The 20,383-nt window shown below is 38.7% G+C and overlaps 1 protein-coding gene and 1 pseudogene across 4 annotated transcripts; one reads left to right on the top strand and one right to left on the bottom strand.

The window, feature by feature from the left end:
* Positions 1-630: 630 nt before the first annotated feature.
* Positions 631-3,273, top strand: LOC112087529 (annotated as a pseudogene).
* A 2,119-nt stretch (positions 3,274-5,392) lies between these two features.
* Positions 5,393-7,801, bottom strand: LOC18020632 (serine/threonine-protein phosphatase 7 inactive homolog). 4 transcript variants are annotated; one of them, XR_002900170.1, is made up of 5 exons: positions 7,634-7,801; positions 7,282-7,507; positions 7,012-7,179; positions 6,416-6,940; positions 5,393-6,008 (listed from the first exon to the last, which is right to left on the bottom strand). XR_002900170.1 is itself a non-coding variant. In XM_006403303.2 (4 exons), exons 2-4 carry the CDS (start codon positions 7,426-7,428, stop codon positions 6,821-6,823), a joined length of 318 nt encoding a protein of 105 aa, XP_006403366.2. In that variant the 5' UTR covers positions 7,429-7,507; positions 7,634-7,801; the 3' UTR covers positions 6,053-6,820. The 4 variants fall into 4 exon arrangements, 1 of the variants encoding a protein (XP_006403366.2); XR_002900171.1 differs by having other exon boundaries at positions 7,012-7,166; XR_002900169.1 differs by having other exon boundaries at positions 7,012-7,507.
* Positions 7,802-20,383: the final 12,582 nt, after the last annotated feature.

Genomic DNA, 20,383 nt, shown 5'->3' with positions numbered 1-20,383 from the left:
GGTGGTTCTGGACACTTAGGGCTTCAAAAATAACGAAAGAAATTGATCTGGGCTTTAATTAAGTCGTCGGGAAAGTGAACGACCAAAGTCCGCGGTCGCGGTGGCTCTACCCGCGGGAAAATGGGTGTTTGCCGCGGTCCCGACACTTGCTCTCTTCCGGAACTGCATTTTCTGTCATTCTTGCATTGGGAGTATCTGAAGATCTAACCGTTGGATTGTCTCCAAACCAACAGTCACGTTCTATAAAGTACTTATTTAAGTACATAAATAAAGGCCAAGACTGTGTATCAGGTCATGTGACGACGACAGCTAAAAACCCAAATAATGAGTCAGAAGCACAAGGAAATGATAATTCTGGAGATGGAACGGCTGCTGTAGAAGAAGGAGTTAAGAAACCTGTTGATGAAATTAAAAAATATTTCGATGCAAGGTATGTGACGTTGGTAATTGTGGCTATCTATGATATATGCATATATATATTTTCCACCGAGAAACTATTATTTAACTCAAGTATACAATTTCTGTAGTTATCTCTCAGCGCCTGAATCGATTTGGAGAATTTTCGGTTATCCTACACATTACCGGATAACACCTGTAATGAAGCTTACTTTCCATCTGCCCAATGAGAATATGGTCATCTACAGGGAGGGTGATCCTGTGAACAGTGTGTTGTCGCGGCCTGATATTTGTAGGACGATGTTCTTAGCTTGGTTTGATTGTTGTGAGGAATATCCTGAAGCAAGGGAGTTGACTTATGCAGAGCTCCCTACTAAGTTCACTTATGATAAAAAGAAAATAGTTTGGAGTCCACGAAAGAAAAAGGGCAGCTTTGCAATCGGTAGGCTGCAACACGTTCCTCCAAGTATGGGAGAACTTTATTTTTTGAGAGTTTTGATAAACAAAATCAAAGGTCCAACGTCATTTGATGAAATCAAGACAGTGGACGAAATGGTTCAAGGGTCGTTTGAAGAGGCATGTTATAAGCTTGGGTTATTAGATGATGATAAGGAGTACATTGAAGGATTAAAAGAATGTAGCTTCTGGGCTTCAACTGCTTATGTTCGTAAATTGTTTGCAATGATGCTACAATCTGATAGTTTATCATCGCCTAAGTTAGTTTGGGAGGCAACACTTGGCATACTATCTGAAGATGTGCTTTTCATAGAACGTAGAAACCGTCAAAACCCAGGTCAGAAAGTAGTTTGACTTCATTTTATTATTCAGTTATACGTAACAAACCAATTAATATTGACCACTGTAATTTTTATATTGTTTGCTAGGTCTCACTTTGAACGAAGAAGAGATTTATAACTGCACTTTATTGATGATAGAGAGTCTTTTGTGCAGCAACAGCTGTTCTTTGAAAGATTGGGAGACAATGCCAAAACCTGTGGATAACTCTTCATCAATTAGTGAGAATCGACTACTGCAGGATGAGCTTAACTATCCGCAAGCTGAATTACGTGATAGACATGATGAATGGCTTGGTCTGTTAATTGACGAGCAAATGTCTGCGTATGATGAGATAATTGGTGCTGTTTTTCGCAAAAAAGGTGGTGTCTTCTTTGTGTACGGGTTTGAAGGAACAGACAAAACATTTTATGGAATATTCTTTCAGCTGCTATCCGTTCACGAGGAGATATTGTACTCAACGTTGCCTCTAGCGGGATAGCTTCATTGTTGTTGCCTGGTGGAAGGACTGCTCATTCCAGGTTTGGCATTTCGATTAATGTTCATGAATCCTCCAGTGCAATATAGAACCTGGAAGTAACCAAGAAGAGTTGGTATCTAAAGCATCACTTATTATTTGGGACGAAGCACCAATGATGAGCAAGTTCTGTTTTGAATCTCTTGATCGTACTTTACGCCACATTATGAAGAATTCAGATAAACCATTTGGAGGTAAAGTTGTGGTGTTTGGAGGGGATTTCAGACAGATTCTGCCTGTTATTCCCAAAGGGAGTAGAGCTGAAATAGTCATGGCTTCTCGTAGTTCTTCACACCTCTGGAAGCATGGCAAAGTTTTGCAATTAACCAAAAATATGAGACTTCTGTCTGAGAAAGATAGTCATGAAGCTCAAGAGATAAAGGAATTTTCAGAATGGATACTTGATTTAGGTGATGGGAAGATCAATGAGCCAAATACTGGAGAAACCATGATTGACATTCCCAAAGATCTTCTGATTACTGACTGCACTGATTCTATCGAGTCTATAGTTTCTGAAGTTTATGGTACCACATTCAAAGATTCAAAAGATCCAATTTTCTTTCAGGAAAGAGCTATCTTGTGTCCTACCAATGATGATGTTGATATGATCAACAACTATATGCTTGATCTGCTTACATATAAATTTTTTTCAAAATTTTTTTTCAAAAAAAAAAAGAATTTTTTTTTTCAAAAAAGATAAATGTCTTTCGTTACTTCCTGAATTCTTAATCGCATGCTTCTTTTGAATTGTTTAATAATCAATATTTCTCTCCTACGTCGCTTGCATAAGGTTTTTATATTAGGAGATGGAATTATAAATATTTTTTATGTTATTTGGTATACCATAAGTGCATATTACTTATGCTATATGGTACACCATAAGTGAATAAGGCGTAGGTTATATGGTATACCATAATTGTAATAGTTTTCGAGAAATCTCTCATTGTTTTATTGTTCGTTATTGTGTAGGTGAAGAAAGAGTATATTTGAGCTCTGATAGTATTGATCCATCAGATACAAATTCAAAGGACGACTCTGTTTTCTCACCAGAGTTTCTTAATAGTATAAAGGCATCAGGTTTACCAGCCCATTCATTGAGACTTAAAGTTGGTACACCTGTTATGGTTCTTAGGAATATTGACCCGACTGATGGATTGTGCAACGGCACAAGATTGCAGATAACTCAATTGGCCAATCATATTGTGGAAGCCAAAGTGATCACAGGGACTAGAGTTGGAGAGAAGGTGTTCATACCCCGTATGTTGATTACACCATCAGATACTAAGCTTCCTTTCAAAATGAGGCGTCGGCAGTTTCCACTGAAAGTTGCTTTTGCAATGACCATTAACAAATCCCAGGGGCAAACACTAGCAAAAGTGGGTTTGTATCTACCTACACCTATGTTCTCTCATGGGCAGCTGTATGTTGCTGTGTCCAGGGTGAAATCTAGAAAAGGATTAAAAATTCTTATTATAGACAAAGATGGGAAGCCACAAGATAAAACCATGAATGTTGTTTACAAGCAGGTTTTCCAAGATTTGTTGGATTCTTATATTGAAACTTAGTTTCAATATATTGAACAATCTCGGCATTCATCTGTGATGTACGTTTCGTGTTTTTGCTTCTATTTGAGATGATCTTTGTTCGTTAAACCCAACTACGTTCGTGTTCTTTACTCTTTTAAGGTACTGTATTTGTTTTAAAGCATTATGCATTTTCTTTATTTGGGAAAGGATCCACTAACCATTACAATATATTTAATTTATGTTCGGCTCTCTCTAATTTGTTGTTTAACCAATATTAATACAAGTTCAAGAAATAACCAATAATTACACCAACGATTTATACTGGCACCCTTAATTGATTTTAGTATTCTTATTAGATTAGTAGATTGATACTTTACAATCTGATTATTGATTTTAGACTTCTTAATATATTGTTAGATTGATTCCTTTAGCTACTATAATTGATTTAAGTAATAAGGTAGATATTATAGTTTCCTGTGTGAATGTCAATCTTTGTGATTTTTGATTGTCTTAGACTGCCTAAAATTGTAATATGATTTATTCCCATAATATTGTTTAAATGTTCTTTTTTCCTTGAAAATAACTGTTCAATTTCGTAAAAACAAAAAAAAAACATTTAATTGTTCTATTAATACATTACTCTCCCTGTACAAACTATTATCACACAACGTCAGAACCATTTCCAATCTATTACAATGTCTACCTTTACGCTTCTCATTGACTTGAAACCATCCATAACTATCCCTCTCATCCGTGTTAAGGTCATCAGAAAATGGAGTACAACAATTGGATTAGATTCATCCAAATCGCTAATGGTTTTGGGAGATGAGAATGTAAAGCAACTTCTTTACTTCGTTGCTTACGCATAATAATGAATTTCTTGGAATTTTAATGGTTTATAAAATCAAATATCTCGACTTCTCTTTGACCCTGATATTTCAGAAACAAAAGCTTTCAAATCGATGTAAACGTAATTATTTAGTACTATTTGTTAGACAATCGTTTTAGCTAATATATAATGAAATCTTTAATCATTTGCAGGATTCCATTTAAATGAGGCTACTTAAATCATACAAATTGCTCTAAAAATGGACATATTCGGTAATATTCAGCCAAATTAATTTTTTTTCTCTATTTTAGTTTTAATAAATATATGATAGGGCCATCCTCATATGCTAATATTTATCAATTCATGTTATTATTTAAAATTTATGGTTAAATTGTTTTATTTCTTTATCTATTTTTCATAACTATTATATAATTTATAATTATATCCCATTATTTTTTTTTTAAAATAAACTTTTTCTAAAACAAATCTATAAAAAACAAAATAGATAAATCTCACTCCGCGCAGGGCGCGGATTACTACCTAGTAAAATATTAAATACAGCCAATTTCACCAAAATCGTAAACAGTATTAATTTTCCGTCAATAATTAATAATGTGGCTGATACATAGCATACCAGTTTACTATATAACTAGATGAGAGTCCGCGCTATGCGCGGATTGTTTTTTATTTTTGTGTGAGGAATGTTTCTAAATCTGTAATTATTTCTTTATTTAGTTTGACAGTAATCCTTGTTTAGGGTAAGCTACGATGCAAATGTGTGGTTTATGAACGGGAGTAACTAATTATAATTATAATTGTTTACCTTTTATTTGAATAAATAGGACATGTTCCAAATTTATTTACCATAGTATTGAATTTTTTTTTGTTTTTATTCAATTTCTTCAATCTTTATTTTTAATAACCAAGTTTGTTTCTGATATTTTAGTTCTTCGGTGTTTCTATTAAAATATTACTCATTTTCATCTCCTATTCAAATCAGTGAAATAAACTAATATACATACATTTTAATGTGTACATGTTTGAAGTATATTTTATATTATTTCATATTTGTGGTCGTTGTTTTTTCCTTCAATAACATCACTAATTTTAATAAAGTTAATTTATAGTCAATTGAAGTCTAAAAACACTCTTCTGATATTTTTTATTTTGGGGTCAGCCTTACGTATCAAAAGCTATCAACATATTCATTACTGTTACTTTTCCTTAATCCACATACACTTGTTGTTGACTGAAAACTGAATATGAAATGTGTAGGTAATTGTTTTTATTCTGCGTTCACAGCGTAATTTTGACTTTTTGAGTGATAGAACTCCATAATTTTTAAAGATGCAGAGATGCCTGTTGTTGCATTTACGGATATTTAATATTCGTAACTATTTACACATATTAACTACGCTTGATGAAAAGATATTTGCCCAGTAAACCATTTTCACTTCTTGATTATCATGGAACTCTTCTGATTTTCCTTCCTCGTCTTTTTGGCGCATTGTTTTTAAATTACCTTCGACGTACCATACCGCCACACTTCGGACTTCACCCTATTTTTCACACTTCGCTCAGATCATCAGCCATCCATGGAGATGACCATAAAACATGGTTAAGAGTGATATTCTCATCATCGTTCTCACCAACTTGTGTCCTCTCAATCTTGTCAAGTTCCTCTAAAGAACCCAACAACAAAGATGGATTGGAGCTATCTTCATGTACCCGAGAGCTTTGAATGAGACCTCCATGAGTTGTGAAGACGCTATCTGATATCACATGCCAAAGGTAATAGTTTGAAACAATCGATACACTTGGAGTATAGCACTGGACCGTGCTAAGCATATCTGTGACATGTTTCTTTCAAGAAATCAGGCTCTTCTGCGGATACCCTTGTTTCAGAGCTTCGTCGAAGTAAACATGCACTCTGAGGCATCAGACTCTGGAGTTAGAGACAACAAGTATTGATCAGATGGGAACACATGAACTAAAACAGTAAGGCAGATTGAACGAAATGACACACATTTAAGGCCTTAAATCTCTAACGCTTTCATGTTAATATTCACGCAAACCCATGTTGTTTTTTCTATTTGTAATTCACCCAAAACAAATTTGATGCCTTCAACATTAACAATCAATAGTAAAGCTTAAGGCGAATGCTAGAGCAACGATAAAGTTACTTTACAATTAAAAACACAACATGGCAGATACCTAACACTTTAACGTTCCATCACAGACATTCCAAGCGTTTAAAAAAGGAGACCAGTAAGTAAGCTATAATCTGAACCTTCCAGGCTAAGAGAACCAAGCAAAATTCTAGGCTCCAAGAACCTCGACCAATATAATTACCGTTGAACACAAAGCATTGGTTTTGTGAAGGCCTTCCTGATGGATCAAAGATTTTGAGGAGATCGTGTAGTTGACCATGGAGATCCCCAACCAGAATCACTCTAGAATCCTCACCACAGCAATTGATTTTAACGCAATTAGCTTCTTTGTCTACATTCTGGGAAGCACAATCCACCAGGGAAAGAGCTACAGAATGTGGTAATATTAAAGGGAACTACGGAGTTCTTCCACGTGAACTGGTTCAATAAACCCAGCAAAGTCTTAACCCATTCAAGAGTTAGTTGGGACTCTAAAGGCCATGAGATTGGCTCCAAAACAATGTAACTAAAATGAGCGCCAACAGAATCATCGCCGTTTCCCAGATAAATCTCCATTTCCGTTGGCTCAGCCATCTCATCTAAATGATCAACAGTTTCCGGCTTGTACACTTGCAATCATCCTCGTCACCTGTTGCTTCTCTTGATCATCCAATGTCTCATAGTGAAACCCACGAAGAGACTTTAGAGAACGGTCTGAGTTACTAACCTGCACATACTTTGAAAAATTAGTAAATTTTGGCATTACATTTACTCAAGAGCATAAAGACGTGAACTTACCACTTGCTTTAGTACCGAACACAGAACTCGGGTCACTCTATTTTCCGGATCCTGAAGAAAAGGAGGTAACTCTGGCGGCAATGGTGATTAAGCAAATATACAGAGAGAGATATTTCTAAGCGCAGACTTATATGGAGAGTGAATCTGGAGTCGGACTGTAGAAGAATTCTAATATCAAAGGCTGCCATCAGTTTTTGCAGGACGAAGCTATTGCTCAAACGCAGTAAACATTTACCAAAATTTGCTAAGACCCATCGGTAAGCAATTTACCTTCAGGATGCGAGTACAAGCACAAAGGCAGCCGAGATTCTTGATAGGACATTCGTCCTTAGGAGTGGGGCTTTCCTCAGAAGCCATGAGCGGCACATCCTCCTCGTCAACAAAAATATATAATGAATTCTCATTGGCCACCAACATCAACGGTTCTGGCGAGTGTCATCTCGGAAAAAATCCTCCGACTATCCCACGCAGTGGCATCAATTGAAGATGAGAAACCCTTTTTAAAATTGAAGATGAGAAACCATTTTTAAAAACGAATTGAGACCCAGATCTAAATCTATTGGAACAGATCGAAAGCACTAATTAAGATGGTCAATCAGAAGGAGGCGGAAATTAAAATCACCTGCGTAAATGGGAAGGTTTGGTTGTAGAGCGCGAGGATCTTCAGCTGCTCCATAGAAAGTTTCATAGGCAGGTGGAAGTCTCTACTGAAAATCGTCGTTGAAATCATTGAAACAAGTGGTGAGGAGAAGTGCATGGCCGTCGATTTAAACAGTCTTGGGGAGTTTCGGGAGGAAGACGAAGAAAATGTTGATTTTGTGGAGAATAGGTTTTTAAAAATTATTTAAGTGAGGAAGGGACACGTGGCGATTCGAACACATGACCTTACAAGTAAAGGTTTACAATTGTACCAACTGAGCTAGAGATATTTATTAATTTTAATAAACTAAAAATATTTATATTATTATCCAACTGAGATCAACATCATCGTTGGTCGATAATCCTTGGCACCTAATATTCCCTTACTTCACTCCGACTTACAGTCCTCTACGACTTAGTTTGCACCAGAATTAACGTTGTCGGTGCTAGCCCTGGATCAGAGCAGATATCCGGATAGTTTTGAGATATCCGGATCTTTATCCGGATACGACAGATCCGAATTTTAATTATTCAGATCCGTATCCGGAATGTTCGGATATTCGGACTTTCAAATATTCACCTAAATATTAAGATATTCGCGGATATTTACGGATATCCAGATCCAGATAAAAATATATTACAAACGTAGAAAATTAAAATAATAATAAACTTAATTTTTATTTAATATTTTGTAAAACATAAACTTTTTAATTACAAAAATATTTTAAATTAATTTAAATTATTTTATATATAAAAACTCAATATATTACATAATTATTAATAAAATATATATTTTTTAAATATATTTAGAGATTAGAGATTCAGATACGGATATCCAGACCTTATAATTTAACTATCCGAATACGGATCCGGTTTAGACTGATATAAGATTTTACTATCTGGATCCGGATCCGGTCCTCTCAGATATCTAAATTTTTTGGAGTAGATCGGAGCGGAACAGAACGGATCAGAGCGGATCCCGAATCAGATCTCGGATACCGGATAATATTCCAGCCCTAGCCGGCGCAAACTAAATCGTAGGATGACTCTGTAAGTCGGAGTGAAGTAAGGGAGGATTGGGTGCCAAGGATTATCAACCAAGGATGATGTTGATCTCAATTCGATATAAATAGAAATATTTTTAGTTTATTAAAGTTAATAAATGTCTCTAGCTCAGTTGGTATGGTTGTAAACCCTTATTTATAAGGTTGCGTGTTCGAGTCTTAGGGAATGCATTTTTTAAGAAATATCAAAACGACGTCGTTTTGACCACATGAAAAAAAAAAATCAACCAAATTATCTAGTAAACCGGTATGCCACGTGTCAGACACATCATTAATTATTGACGACAAATTAACACCGATTATGGTTTTGGTGAAATTGACCGTATTCCAATATTTCATGTAGTTATAGGCATGATTCAATAGTTTGTGTATGGATTTTCAGAAGGCATAAAGTTCGTGGGGGAAAAGGCTGTTTTCCCTAGTCATAAATAGGCCTATAAAAATGCATAGGAATCTATTGAAAATACATTAGCCTCAAATCAAAGAGGTTTATTATTTAAGAAAAAGGTTTTTTTTGTTTGTCAAGACATCAACTGTTTTGGTATTTGTAGGCTGCAAAAATGCAAAATTATGTTTTAACCGTGATTTTGCATATATTTTACCAATCATTTGTTTGTGTGTGTGTGAAATATTCTAAATAGTACCAAAACACTAAGTTGCATTTTAAATGATAGAAATTACTAAAAAAATTATGCAAATCTAGGTAAGCGAGGTTCTAGATTTTTATTGAAAGTTGTTGAATTTCTCCCTGTTTATCTATTTGTTGGTATCTCACACTTTAGTAAAAAAATTAAAGTTTTCTGAGATGACAAGGTGACTCATGCGTAATGTTTTATTACTTCAGCGCATTTAGTATCTAACTCATAGTTTGCAACAATAAGACTTGTTGGTAAAATATATTAATTGTATGCTTGATAACTAAGAGTTTTCAAGGCTCTTTATAGAGGTTATCAATCCCCTGTCTTGTAGTACAAGGGGTTTATCAATCCAGATGTGGTGTTAGACACTAAACTATGTGATCATGTTCTTAACTCAAGCAAACAAGAGTGGTTTTGATTATCTAAAGACAACTACAAACTTAAACAGGATTAAAGAATAATGAAATGATTAAACAAGAACTAAACAATGACAAATGATGAGAATGTATGAATGATGATGAGAAAGGTCTTAGACATGATAGTGGATTAGGGTGCCTTCAGTGATAAACTAATGAGCTAATGAATCATATGATCAAGCAAACCATTCAACATAAACATCTTTAATTAAGTTAATCCTCTCATGAAGGTATTAACTCCTATGCTAACAGTTTTTAACCCAATCATCATCAGTGAAACATAAGTTAACAAGCATTAAGAATCAGTTTAATCTGTCATTTAAGCATATAGACAATCATTCCCATGATGAATAACACTTAAACCTCTAACAACCTTGGTTCAGTCATTTCATCAAACACTTTTGGTGCATGAAATGCCCTAGATTTAGAATCTAGACCACATATGATTTGTATGGATCTAGCATAGAGAACAAGTTGTAGAGAATGGAATATGCATGATCTAACCTCTAAGCTCACTAATCTACCACTTAAGCACCCTAATCTACATATCTAAGACCTTAATATGGAGATTACTCACTAATCATGATCAACACACTAGATCCTTTGCAAGATGTGTTGTTAATCATGATTAGAAGTGTATAGATGAAGAGATAGATGATAGATTTAGAAGAAAGCAGCTTTAAACACAAAAATCTCTTAAACTCTTTTGATTAAACACTCAATAATCGATATTTCTCTTCTTAGTGGAGTCTTTTCACAAAAGAGGCAAGAAGCAAAGGGAATAAAGCTTAGTTCTCTAGGAAAAAACCCTAAAAAGTATTTATATCTCTCTAAAAACGAACCGGGTCAGCCCGGAACAAACCGGGTCCTGACCCGGCTTTAGTGGGTAAAGTGGAAATCCTGCGGGTTGGTCCAGTGTCTCCTAGGTAGCATGCCCAAGTCGCAGTAGATGAAGAATTTGTCTTGTGAGACTTAAATCGCTTTGTTTTAGCCGCACGCCCAAGTAGGAGTGTTTTGCGAGTCTTGCTGCGGCTTAATCTTCTTCTTCTTCAACTCGCAGGACCAAGGCAGTTTCTGGGGAATGTACAAACCGTGCGGGTTGGTCTCCATTACACACAGGTCGCAGGCTCAAGTCAGAGTAGATTGCGAGTGATCGTGCGGCTTGGTTCCAGGCGCGGCCAACTCGCATGCCTAAGTCGCACGATTGTGGACTTAGCAATTTTCTTGCTCGGGAGCCTCAGACCTCATCCATTTATAGCTTACCGCACTTCTCAACTCGCAGCATCAATTTCCAGGCATTCGTCTTCAGACCTGCGAGTTAACCAAGTCGCAAGACTATCTCGCAGCATTCAGAGCAGCTTGGACCACTTTGCATTCCGGAGGCGTAACTTCCAGGATATTGGTCCGAATTGTGCGATTCCGGTTTCAGAGGACAGAAGACTCATATATCTCCAACTTTGGTGAAGGAAGCTTCGGTGCTTGGGAAGTGGAAGGCTTCCTGGAGGGCTCGTCTTTGAAGTGCCTTTACACGATCAGAGAGAGGCGTCTAGACATGTGTCCATTCCGGAGACGTTATCTTCCTGCGCATAGCTCCGAATTGAATTATGTCGGATGTTCTGGAAACAGGACTCAAATATCTCTGACTATCATGAAGGCTTTGGAAACTGAATCGGCCTGGAAGTACACCGTCCTTCGCATTCTTCGGAGCTCATCGATTTGGTCCAAAACGGCGCGAGACAGGAGTTTCTTCCGCCGAGCTTAACTTTCTGCTCACGCGTCCGAATTGAGTGATTCCACTTGCTATGGAACCGTGATCCAACCCTCTCCAACTTTGAAGATGCACCCGACATCTGAATCGGATCGGAAGGTTCCCCGGACAGGCGATTTCGGAAACGTATCTGCACCCGGAGATTTTGACCGAGAAATCCTTTAGCCGGTACGCGTTTTGGCCGATAAGCTCCACCCGCGGTACGTGTTTTGGCTGATAAAATCCTTCCTGGTCAGCGAGAATGGCCGAGAACCTCCTTTCAAGCTTTGATCACCATTTGTCTTCCTGGATTCACCTCTTCAACTCCAAATAGCTCCAAATGCACCTGATAAACACTCAAAACATGCAAAGACTCATTGGGACCTAATGCATCTCCTAAGTCCTAAAACAAACCCTAAGGACCTAAAATGCATGGAATAAGATATGCTTTGGAGTGAAATATACATCCTAAACGATGCAAATTATGAACATATCAACTCCTCCACACTTGTCCTTTGCTTGTCCTCAAGCAAACAAGAACAAATGAGAGAGAGAGAGGCTGAATGCATGGGAGTTCACATTTCCTTTTTGAGAGAAGTGATCACAATGAGAATTCAAGTTCATGCTCAATTATGCAATGCAAAGCCATACTCAGATATATATCAACTCAGCAAGGAATCTCCACAAGTTCTTCTCTCTCTCAACTCTTTCACATTCATTAAGCTTTTATCAGGTGAATCTCATGATGCAATGTTTAAACAAGCTGGCTTGGCTAGGGAGAGGCTATGAGATTAAAATGATCTCATTAGTGTTCAAGTGGGTTTAATGCAGCAAAGGGATCTCTCTATGAATGATCAAACTTTGGCAGAATGCTAAAGGTAAAAAACAACCTATGCATACAAGGGCAAAGACTCATCACACCCCACCCTCTACTCAAAGATTTCTCACTTGCTCACTCTCTCAAGAACCTCACTTTTCACACTTATTTTCCTCTCACTAGGGGACTTACTTTTCACTTTCACTCTCAAGTCTTGGAGTTCAAACTTTACACAACTCTTTTTCTTTTGCAACCTCTAGCCTCCTTTTCTTCTTTCTTTTCAAAACATTGAGCTCTTTGGCTTCTTTTCTTTTCCTTTTACTTAGAGGCTAGACTCTTTCTTTTCAACACACCAGAGCTCACTTTCTTTAACTCAAAACTCCAAGACTGAATTCTTTTTCTTTCATTCCCCTAGCTATTTCCACTTTCTCTTTTCCACTCATCTCACCTTTTTCCACTCACCAACAAGTCTTTTCCCCCACACTTATTCCTCGCCAAAACTCTTAGTTCCTTGATGTTGGAACACAGCACTCAATGAGACCTGCCCTTGTCGCTCTAAACCTAACACTTTCTGCTAAGTTTGATCCAAGGTGGCCTTTCAATTCACACACAAACATTGGCTTGAAAGAAGGATGGGTTCAAGGTGAGGGAACTGATCCATGTTGCGGATTCAGCTACTTGAGCTAAGGAAAAAAGGTGGTAAAAACAATGGTTCTAGCTCAAGTATGTATATCGGTATCCACAAGCTTTTTAAAACAATGCATCACAAGATATTTTCAAGTCAAGTTCAAGGTTCCCACCTAATTAGAGTTAAGTTCAATTCAAACTTGCTTCTCAGATTCATATCATTTCAGACTTTGCAAGCACAGAAAAAGATTCACAAGCATATTCAGTTCAAGTTCTCAAAGTGATGTACTCTCTAGAAAACCTATCATTACTCCCTGCAAGATGCAACCTACATGAACATGCAATCTAGACTCAATCCTAAAAATGAGAATGCAACTACATGATCATTTTTTTTTGTGAAAATTTTTCAGATTTTTCAACTTTTTTGGTTTTTATATGCACTAAGATGAGACTACATGAATATGCAACTAGAATGTGACTCAAGACTCAAAGTATAAAATAAGAACAGAGAAAACATGGTTAGTAAAAGATGAAACTCCTCCCCCACACTTAAATAACACAGTCCCTTGTGTTATAAAAGCATGAGAAAGGAGTGAAAGCAAAGCAAACAAGTAAAAATGCAAAGAAAAAGAAAATCTACATGCATATTTACAAGGTTTAGAGTGTTACCTAAGAGCTGTTGAAGTCAGACCCCAATGAGTAAGAGGGGTTTGAAGTGTGACCGGATGGTGTCTCCCAAGATTGATGGCTTGCTTCATCAGACCCGTCGTCGAGATCCACCCAAGTTGTGCTATATGTGACCAGGGCTGTGCAGTTCATGGAACTCTCTCCAACTTCCTCTCTGTTCCTTGGTGAAACTGGTGCTGGAGACCCACCTTTGCAAGGGTTTTCAAGCTTCTTAATCCTATTCTTCATCTCCTTGATGCACTTGGCCATCTTGTGGATGGTTTTGTCTTGGTACTTGCACCATTGTTGGAGAATACCAATCTTTTGTTGAGCTCTGAACCCTGAAGTATTGGTCAAGAAAGGTTCTATGCTTTAGGGCTTGAATCGGTGTTAGCCTTTAATAAGGAGAGAAGGCTCAAGGGATCACGTGTGATGTTTAAGGAAGAAGAGAGTTGGTGTCCGTACAATGGTCCCCCCTTGGCGCGTCGTTTACACTTGGTCTTGTGACCGTTGGAGCTGTCACTATCTCTCGGGATCCATGCTCAAGACTCACATGTTTCCTTATGTCTCTAACCACTTTCTTTTGTATTGTAGCTTAGCTAAACCTACTTTCTATTCTGTCTCCTCTATATATGTATCAAAGACGAGAATGAATAAAAAAACTACTTTGGGAACTCTTTCTCTCATCTCTTTTGCACACTCTCTCAAATCTCTTTATTCCGCTTAGTCTCTAAATATTCTAACATGGTATCAGAGCGATTGGTTCCGATTTCCTGAGTTTCTTTTCTCTATTCTTCAAACCTTATTCTCTAAATCTCTCATTCTCTAGTTCGCTCATCTCTTATTCTCTTGTTTCTCAAAACCCCTCAAGAACAAAATGAGTTCAAACGATGCAAACACCGAGATCTCAAAACCGGTGGTGATTCCTGTTATCCTCAAAGGAGGAAACTACTTGTTGTGGTCTAGAACCACAAAGACGGCGTTGTGTGGACGAGGGCTTTGGAATCACGTCTTAGAAGAACAGATTCCCGAAGAAGACGCCACCAAAGACGGAAAGAAGGATGAAGAAGCCAAAGCTGTGGAAGCAAAATGGTTCCAAGAAGACCAGACCGTGCTTGGCATCATTCAAAACTCCCTTGAGCCGACGATTCTTGAAGCTTACTCCTACTGTGAGACAGCAAAATCTCTGTGGGAAACTCTCAAGAATGTGTTCGGTAATGATACAAACCTGAGCAGAGTCTTTGAAGTCAAGAAGGCGATTAATGACCTGAGCCAGGAAGACATGGAGTTCAAAGCTCACTTTGGGAAGTTCAGATCTTTGTGGGCTGAGCTAGAGATGCTGAGGCCGAGCACTTTGGATCCTAAAGTTCTCAATGAAAGGCGAGAGAAAGACAAAGTCTTTGGACTTCTTCTCACGCTAAACCCCATCTTCAACGACCTCATCAAGCACATTTTGAGAGAGGATAAGCTCCCAAGCCTTGAAGACGTTTGTGCAAGGATCCAAAAGGAGCAAGGTTTTATTGGTCTCTTCAAGAAGCAAGAGCTCATCTTGGCCAACAAAGGTGTCTTTAAACCCGATGACAGGAAGCCATGGATCTGTGACCATTGCAAGAAGAAGGGCCACATCAAAGATAAATGTTGGATTCTTCATCCCCACCTGAAGCCGAGCAAGTTCAAGGATGCAAGAGCTAGCTTTGCTCAAGAAGGAGCCGGTGCATTGACACAAGGTGGAGATGGTGCCATGAATGTCTCGACTGAGTTTGTGAGAAAGACAGACCTTGAGGCTCTTATCAAAGCCTTAGCCGCAAAACAGTCTGGTATCACCTTCTTCTCTAATAAACCTAAAACCGCTTTAGTTGTTGATTCAGGTGCATCTCATCATATGATTAGTAACCCTGAACTGTTAAACAACATAAAACCGGCTTTAGGAAATGTTGTGATAGCTAATGGTGATGGAATTCCCATAGAAGGAACTGGTAACCTAAAGTTATTTGATAAAGATAGTAAAGCATTGTTTGTGCCCAAGTTCACTTCTAACTTATTATCGGTTAGTAGAGCTACCAAGGACTTAGACTGTTATGCGATATTTGGTCCTAATGATGTTCACTTTCAGGATATTAAGAATGGGAAGGTACTTGGAAAAGGGGGAACCAAAGATGATCTATATGTTCTCGAGGATTCTTCACCAAGCGACTCAAATACTTTCTCTTTTAATTCATGTTTTTCTGCAAGTTTGAACTCTATTTGGCATGCTAGATTAGGTCACCCTCACTCGCGTGCTCTTGAATTAATGTTACCTGATGTTGCTTTTGATCACACAAGTTGTGAATCTTGTATTTTTGGTAAACATTGTCGAGTTATTTTCCCTAAATCATCTACTATTTATGAACATTGCTTTGACTTGGTTCATTCTGATGTGTGGACTTCACCTTGCATGTCTAGGGATAGTAATAAATACTTTGTGACCTTCATTGATGAAAAATCAAAATATACCTGGATAACTTTACTTCCCTCTAAAGATCGTGTATTTGAAGCATTCACAAACTTTCAAAATTATGTGACTAATCATTTTAATGCCAAGATTAAGATTCTTAGATCAGATAATGGCGGTGAGTATACAAGTCAAAGATTCAAAGAACATCTAGCAAAGCATGGCATCTTACACCAAACCAGTTGCCCTTACACTCCACAACAAAATGGAGTTGCTGAGAGGAAGAATAGACATTTAATGGAGGTGGCCAGGTCGATGATGTTCCATACAAATGTGCCTAAACGTTTTTGGGGAGATGCTGTCTTAGCCGCATGCTATCTCATTAACCGGACCCCAACAAAAGTCTTACAAGACTCATCACCATTTGAGGTACTTAACAAAACTAAACCCTCATTAGATCACTTACGTGTTTTTGGGTGTGTTTGTTTTGTGTTTGTTCCAGGTGAACAGAGAAACAAACTTGAGGCCAAAAGCATAAAGTGTATATTCCTTGGGTATTCAACAACTCAGAAGGGGTACAAGTGCTATGATCCTGTTAATAGCCGCACTTATGTGTCCAGGGAGGTCAAATTTCTTGAGAACCAGGGATACTATGACATGAAGAATTGGGAGAGTCTCAAAGACCTGTCAAGCTCCCCATCAGATCTCGCTACCAGTCTGCGGTTCTTGCTGGATCACCTTGGGAACCCAGTCCTGCCCAAGCAAGTGCATAAGCCGGTTCCTACAAGTACTCAAGAAGAAGCTGAGCCGGTACCATTGAGTTCAGAAGTAAATCAAGAAGAGGAGCAGAGTCAAGAGCCAACTCCAGATGACTTAGAAGTGGAGGCAGAGGAATCAGTCCCACAAGAACAAGGAGAGGCGGTTGTAGAGGAACCTGTTCAGCCATTAAGAAGAAGTACTAGGCTCATCAAGGATCCATCTAATTGTATTGTAGAGGAACCTGTTCAGCCATTAAGAAGAAGTACTAGGCTCAGCAAGAACACCAGAGTCTACTACAATAGTCAAGCTGTAGCTCATCCAATTCAGGCTGTTTGTTCTCTTGCCTTGTTGCCCTCTGATCATCAAGCGTTCATGGGAAAAATTGAGGAACACGAAATTCCTCAAAGCTATGAAGAAGCTAAAGACAAGAAGGAGTGGATTGAAGCTATAGGTGACGAGAGAGGAGCTATGGAGCGCAACCATACTTGGGATGAAGCCGAGTTACCACCAGGGAAGCGAGCTGTGAGCTCAAAGTGGGTTTTCACTATCAAGTATAAGAGTAACGGTGAAATTGAGAGATACAAGGCTCGGTTGGTTGCAAGAGGGTTCACTCAGATCTTTGGAGAAGATTATACTGACACGTTTGCTCCGGTTGCCAAGCTCCATACTGTAAGAGTAGTCCTCTCACTCGCTACTAATCTCTCATGGGATCTGTGGCAAATGGATGTGAAAAATGCATTCCTTCAAGGGGAACTTCAGGAAGAAGTGTATATGACCCCTCCTCCAGGCTTAGAGGATATTGTTGCACCCGGTAACGTTTTGAGATTGAGGAAAGCTATATATGGATTGAAACAATCTCCAAGAGCCTGGTATAACAAGCTTAGTACCACTCTGATGGAAAAGGGGTTCAAGAAGTCTCACTCGGATTATACTTTGTTTACCCTCCAAAGTTCTCAAGGTCTGGTGGTTGTTCTTGTTTATGTAGACGATCTTATCATTTCTGGAGATGACAAGGAGGGAATTCAGTTTACAAAAGCCTTTCTTAACTCGGTATTCGACATTAAAGACCTCGGCGAGCTCAAGTATTTCCTTGGCATTGAGGTGTGTAGGTCTCCTGAGGGTCTCTTTCTGTCTCAGAGGAAATACACAGTTGATCTTCTCAAAGAGACAGGAAAACTTGGAGCTAAACCAGCCAAAACGCCGCTTGAAGAGGGCTACAAAGTCAATCGAAAGGGGGAGAAATCAGATGAAGCCTTCAAGGATGTATTTAGGTATCGACGACTTGTTGGCAAATTGATCTATCTGACTCTCACAAGGCCAGATCTCTGCTTCGCCGTGAATCAAGTAAGCCAACATATGCAAGCTCCGACAGTGTATCATTGGGGTATGGTGGAAAGAATTCTCAGATACCTCAAAGGGAGTCCAGGACAAGGCATTTGGATGGGAAAGAACAATAATACAGAGATTGTGGGATATTGTGACTCAGATTGGGCTGGTGATCGTGTTGATAGAAAGTCAACAAGTGGGTATTGTACTTTCATTGGTGGAAATCTTGTAACCTGGAAGACTAAGAAGCAAAAGGTGGTCTCATGCTCAACCGCAGAAGCTGAATATAGGGCAATGAGGAAGCTTACAAGTGAATTAACCTGGCTTAAGGCGCTCCTTAAAGACCTTGGCATTGAGCAAGAAGGTCCGATTACAATGCATTGTGATAACCAAGCTGCTATACACATTGCAACAAACTCGGTGTTTCATGAGAGAACAAAGTCTATTGAAATAGATTGCCACAAGGTCCGTGAGAACATTGAGGAAGGTGTGGTGTTACCGTGCTACACAAGAAGTGAAGACCAGTTGGCTGATATTTTCACTAAGGCCGCAAGTCTTAAAGTTTGCAACAATCTCTTTAGCAAGCTAGGACTTGTGGACCTTAGTCGCCCTTGATCATAGTCCTTGATTCATGGACATCACACTCTTTTTCCCTTAACAAGGTTTTGTCCCATGAGGTTTTCCTTGTTAAGGTTTTTAATGAGGTGATGCTCATGGGTCTTCAAGCTTAGCAATCTAAGCAACTTCGATGGCTAAGCTTGAGGGGGAGTATTGGTCAAGAAAGGTTCTATGCTTTAGGGCTTGAATCGGTGTTAGCCTTTAATAAGGAGAGAAGGCTCAAGGGATCACGTGTGATGTTTAAGGAAGAAGAGAGTTGGTGTCCGTACAATGGTCCCCCCTTGGCGCGTCGTTTACACTTGGTCTTGTGACCGTTGGAGCTGTCACTATCTCTCGGGATCCATGCTCAAGACTCACATGTTTCCTTATGTCTCTAACCACTTTCTTTTGTATTGTAGCTTAGCTAAACCTAGTTTCTATTCTGTCTCCTCTATATATGTATCAAAGACGAGAATGAATAAAAAAACTACTTTGGGAACTCTTTCTCTCATCTCTTTTGCACACTCTCTCAAATCTCTTTATTCCGCTTAGTCTCTAAATATTCTAACATGAAGTGCCTGGTTCCTCCCAGTTGTAATCATCAAAGTGTTATCTGTTTCCACCAAAACGTTTTTGAGGTGGAGGCAGATCAGCATCTTGAGCACCAGCAGCACTTGTGGTAGCATCTTCAGCGGTTGCTCTCTTTCCCTTGGAGGCTTCTTCTCTGCAAGCTTGCTTGTATGTGAAGATTGGTGGATCAGTTTGGACATTGTACAGCTCTTCCTTCAGCAAGAAGAAGTGAATGTTCCTATTAACTTGAACTGTGGTGATGGAGGGATTGGGCAGGAGAGTTTGTGCTGGCTCACTGATGAGAGTCTTGAAGTTGTATACTACCTTGGTACCTACTCTTCCTTGAAGGAAACCAATCTTACACAAATGTGCTTCATTAATCAGATCAAACCTTGCCTTGTTATCCTTGAATCTGTACCCCTTGGCTTTCAAAATCTTTGTTACCACCCATCCATGGGCCAGCTTTGCATCTTGCTTTGTAGAACCCCAAATGCACTTTTTGTAGAACATCAAAGACCTTGCTAATTGAGAGGCAAGGAAAAGTGGGTATTCATACCCTTCATAGGGTTCCCCATCTTCATGAGTTGGCATCAGCTGTTTCAGCCCCACACCAAGAACCATCAGATCGCCTTTGTGAACTCTTCCAACATCGATTTTGAAGTAGAAGCTGTGAGAGAGAATCTTGTGAACATATCTCAGCACTGGATTCATTATCCAAGAGGACTTAGCTGTTCCAGCTGTGTACTTCCCAGAAGCAATTGATCTCCATAGAAGTTGGACCTCATCTTTTCTGAGATTGACCTGGTTCGAGAGAAGTTCATTTCTAGGTGTTGAAAACCCAAAAATCTCATTCAATTCTCTGAATGACACTGAATAGTCCTTCCCTTTCACAGTAAACTCCACATGTCCAAGTCCATCTCGTTGAATAATTCTTGAATCCCTTGGGTAGTAAATGAAAGCTTCAAAGGAAGCCAATAACTTTTGAGACTCCTCCTCATAAGCGATCTCTCTCATCTCCAAAAGTGACTCAACACCCATGTTCCCAAGCAAAGTTTTGACATCTTCATAGATGCCA

This window comes from Eutrema salsugineum, unplaced genomic scaffold (assembly GCF_000478725.1).
Source record: "Eutrema salsugineum unplaced genomic scaffold, Eutsalg1_0 scaffold_17, whole genome shotgun sequence".
In the NCBI taxonomy this organism is placed as follows: Eukaryota; Viridiplantae; Streptophyta; class Magnoliopsida; order Brassicales; family Brassicaceae; genus Eutrema; species Eutrema salsugineum.
The sequence above is the reverse complement of the archived record's forward strand: the minus strand, read 5'-3'. Positions and strand labels throughout refer to the sequence as shown.

Bases quoted from the DNA above. Each gene is read 5' to 3' on its own strand.
- LOC18020632 (XM_006403303.2), bottom strand. From the start codon at position 7,428: ATGTTGGTGGCCAATGAGAATTCATTATATATTTTTGTTGACGAGGAG. The intron at 7,063-7,281 runs GTAAATTGCTTA...CCTTTTCTTCAG, and splicing joins CTTGTACTCGCATCCTGAAG to GATCCGGAAAATAGAGTGAC. The intron at 6,941-7,011 runs GTAAGTTCACGT...AAGTATGTGCAG, and splicing joins GTTCGGTACTAAAGCAAGTG to GTTAGTAACTCAGACCGTTC.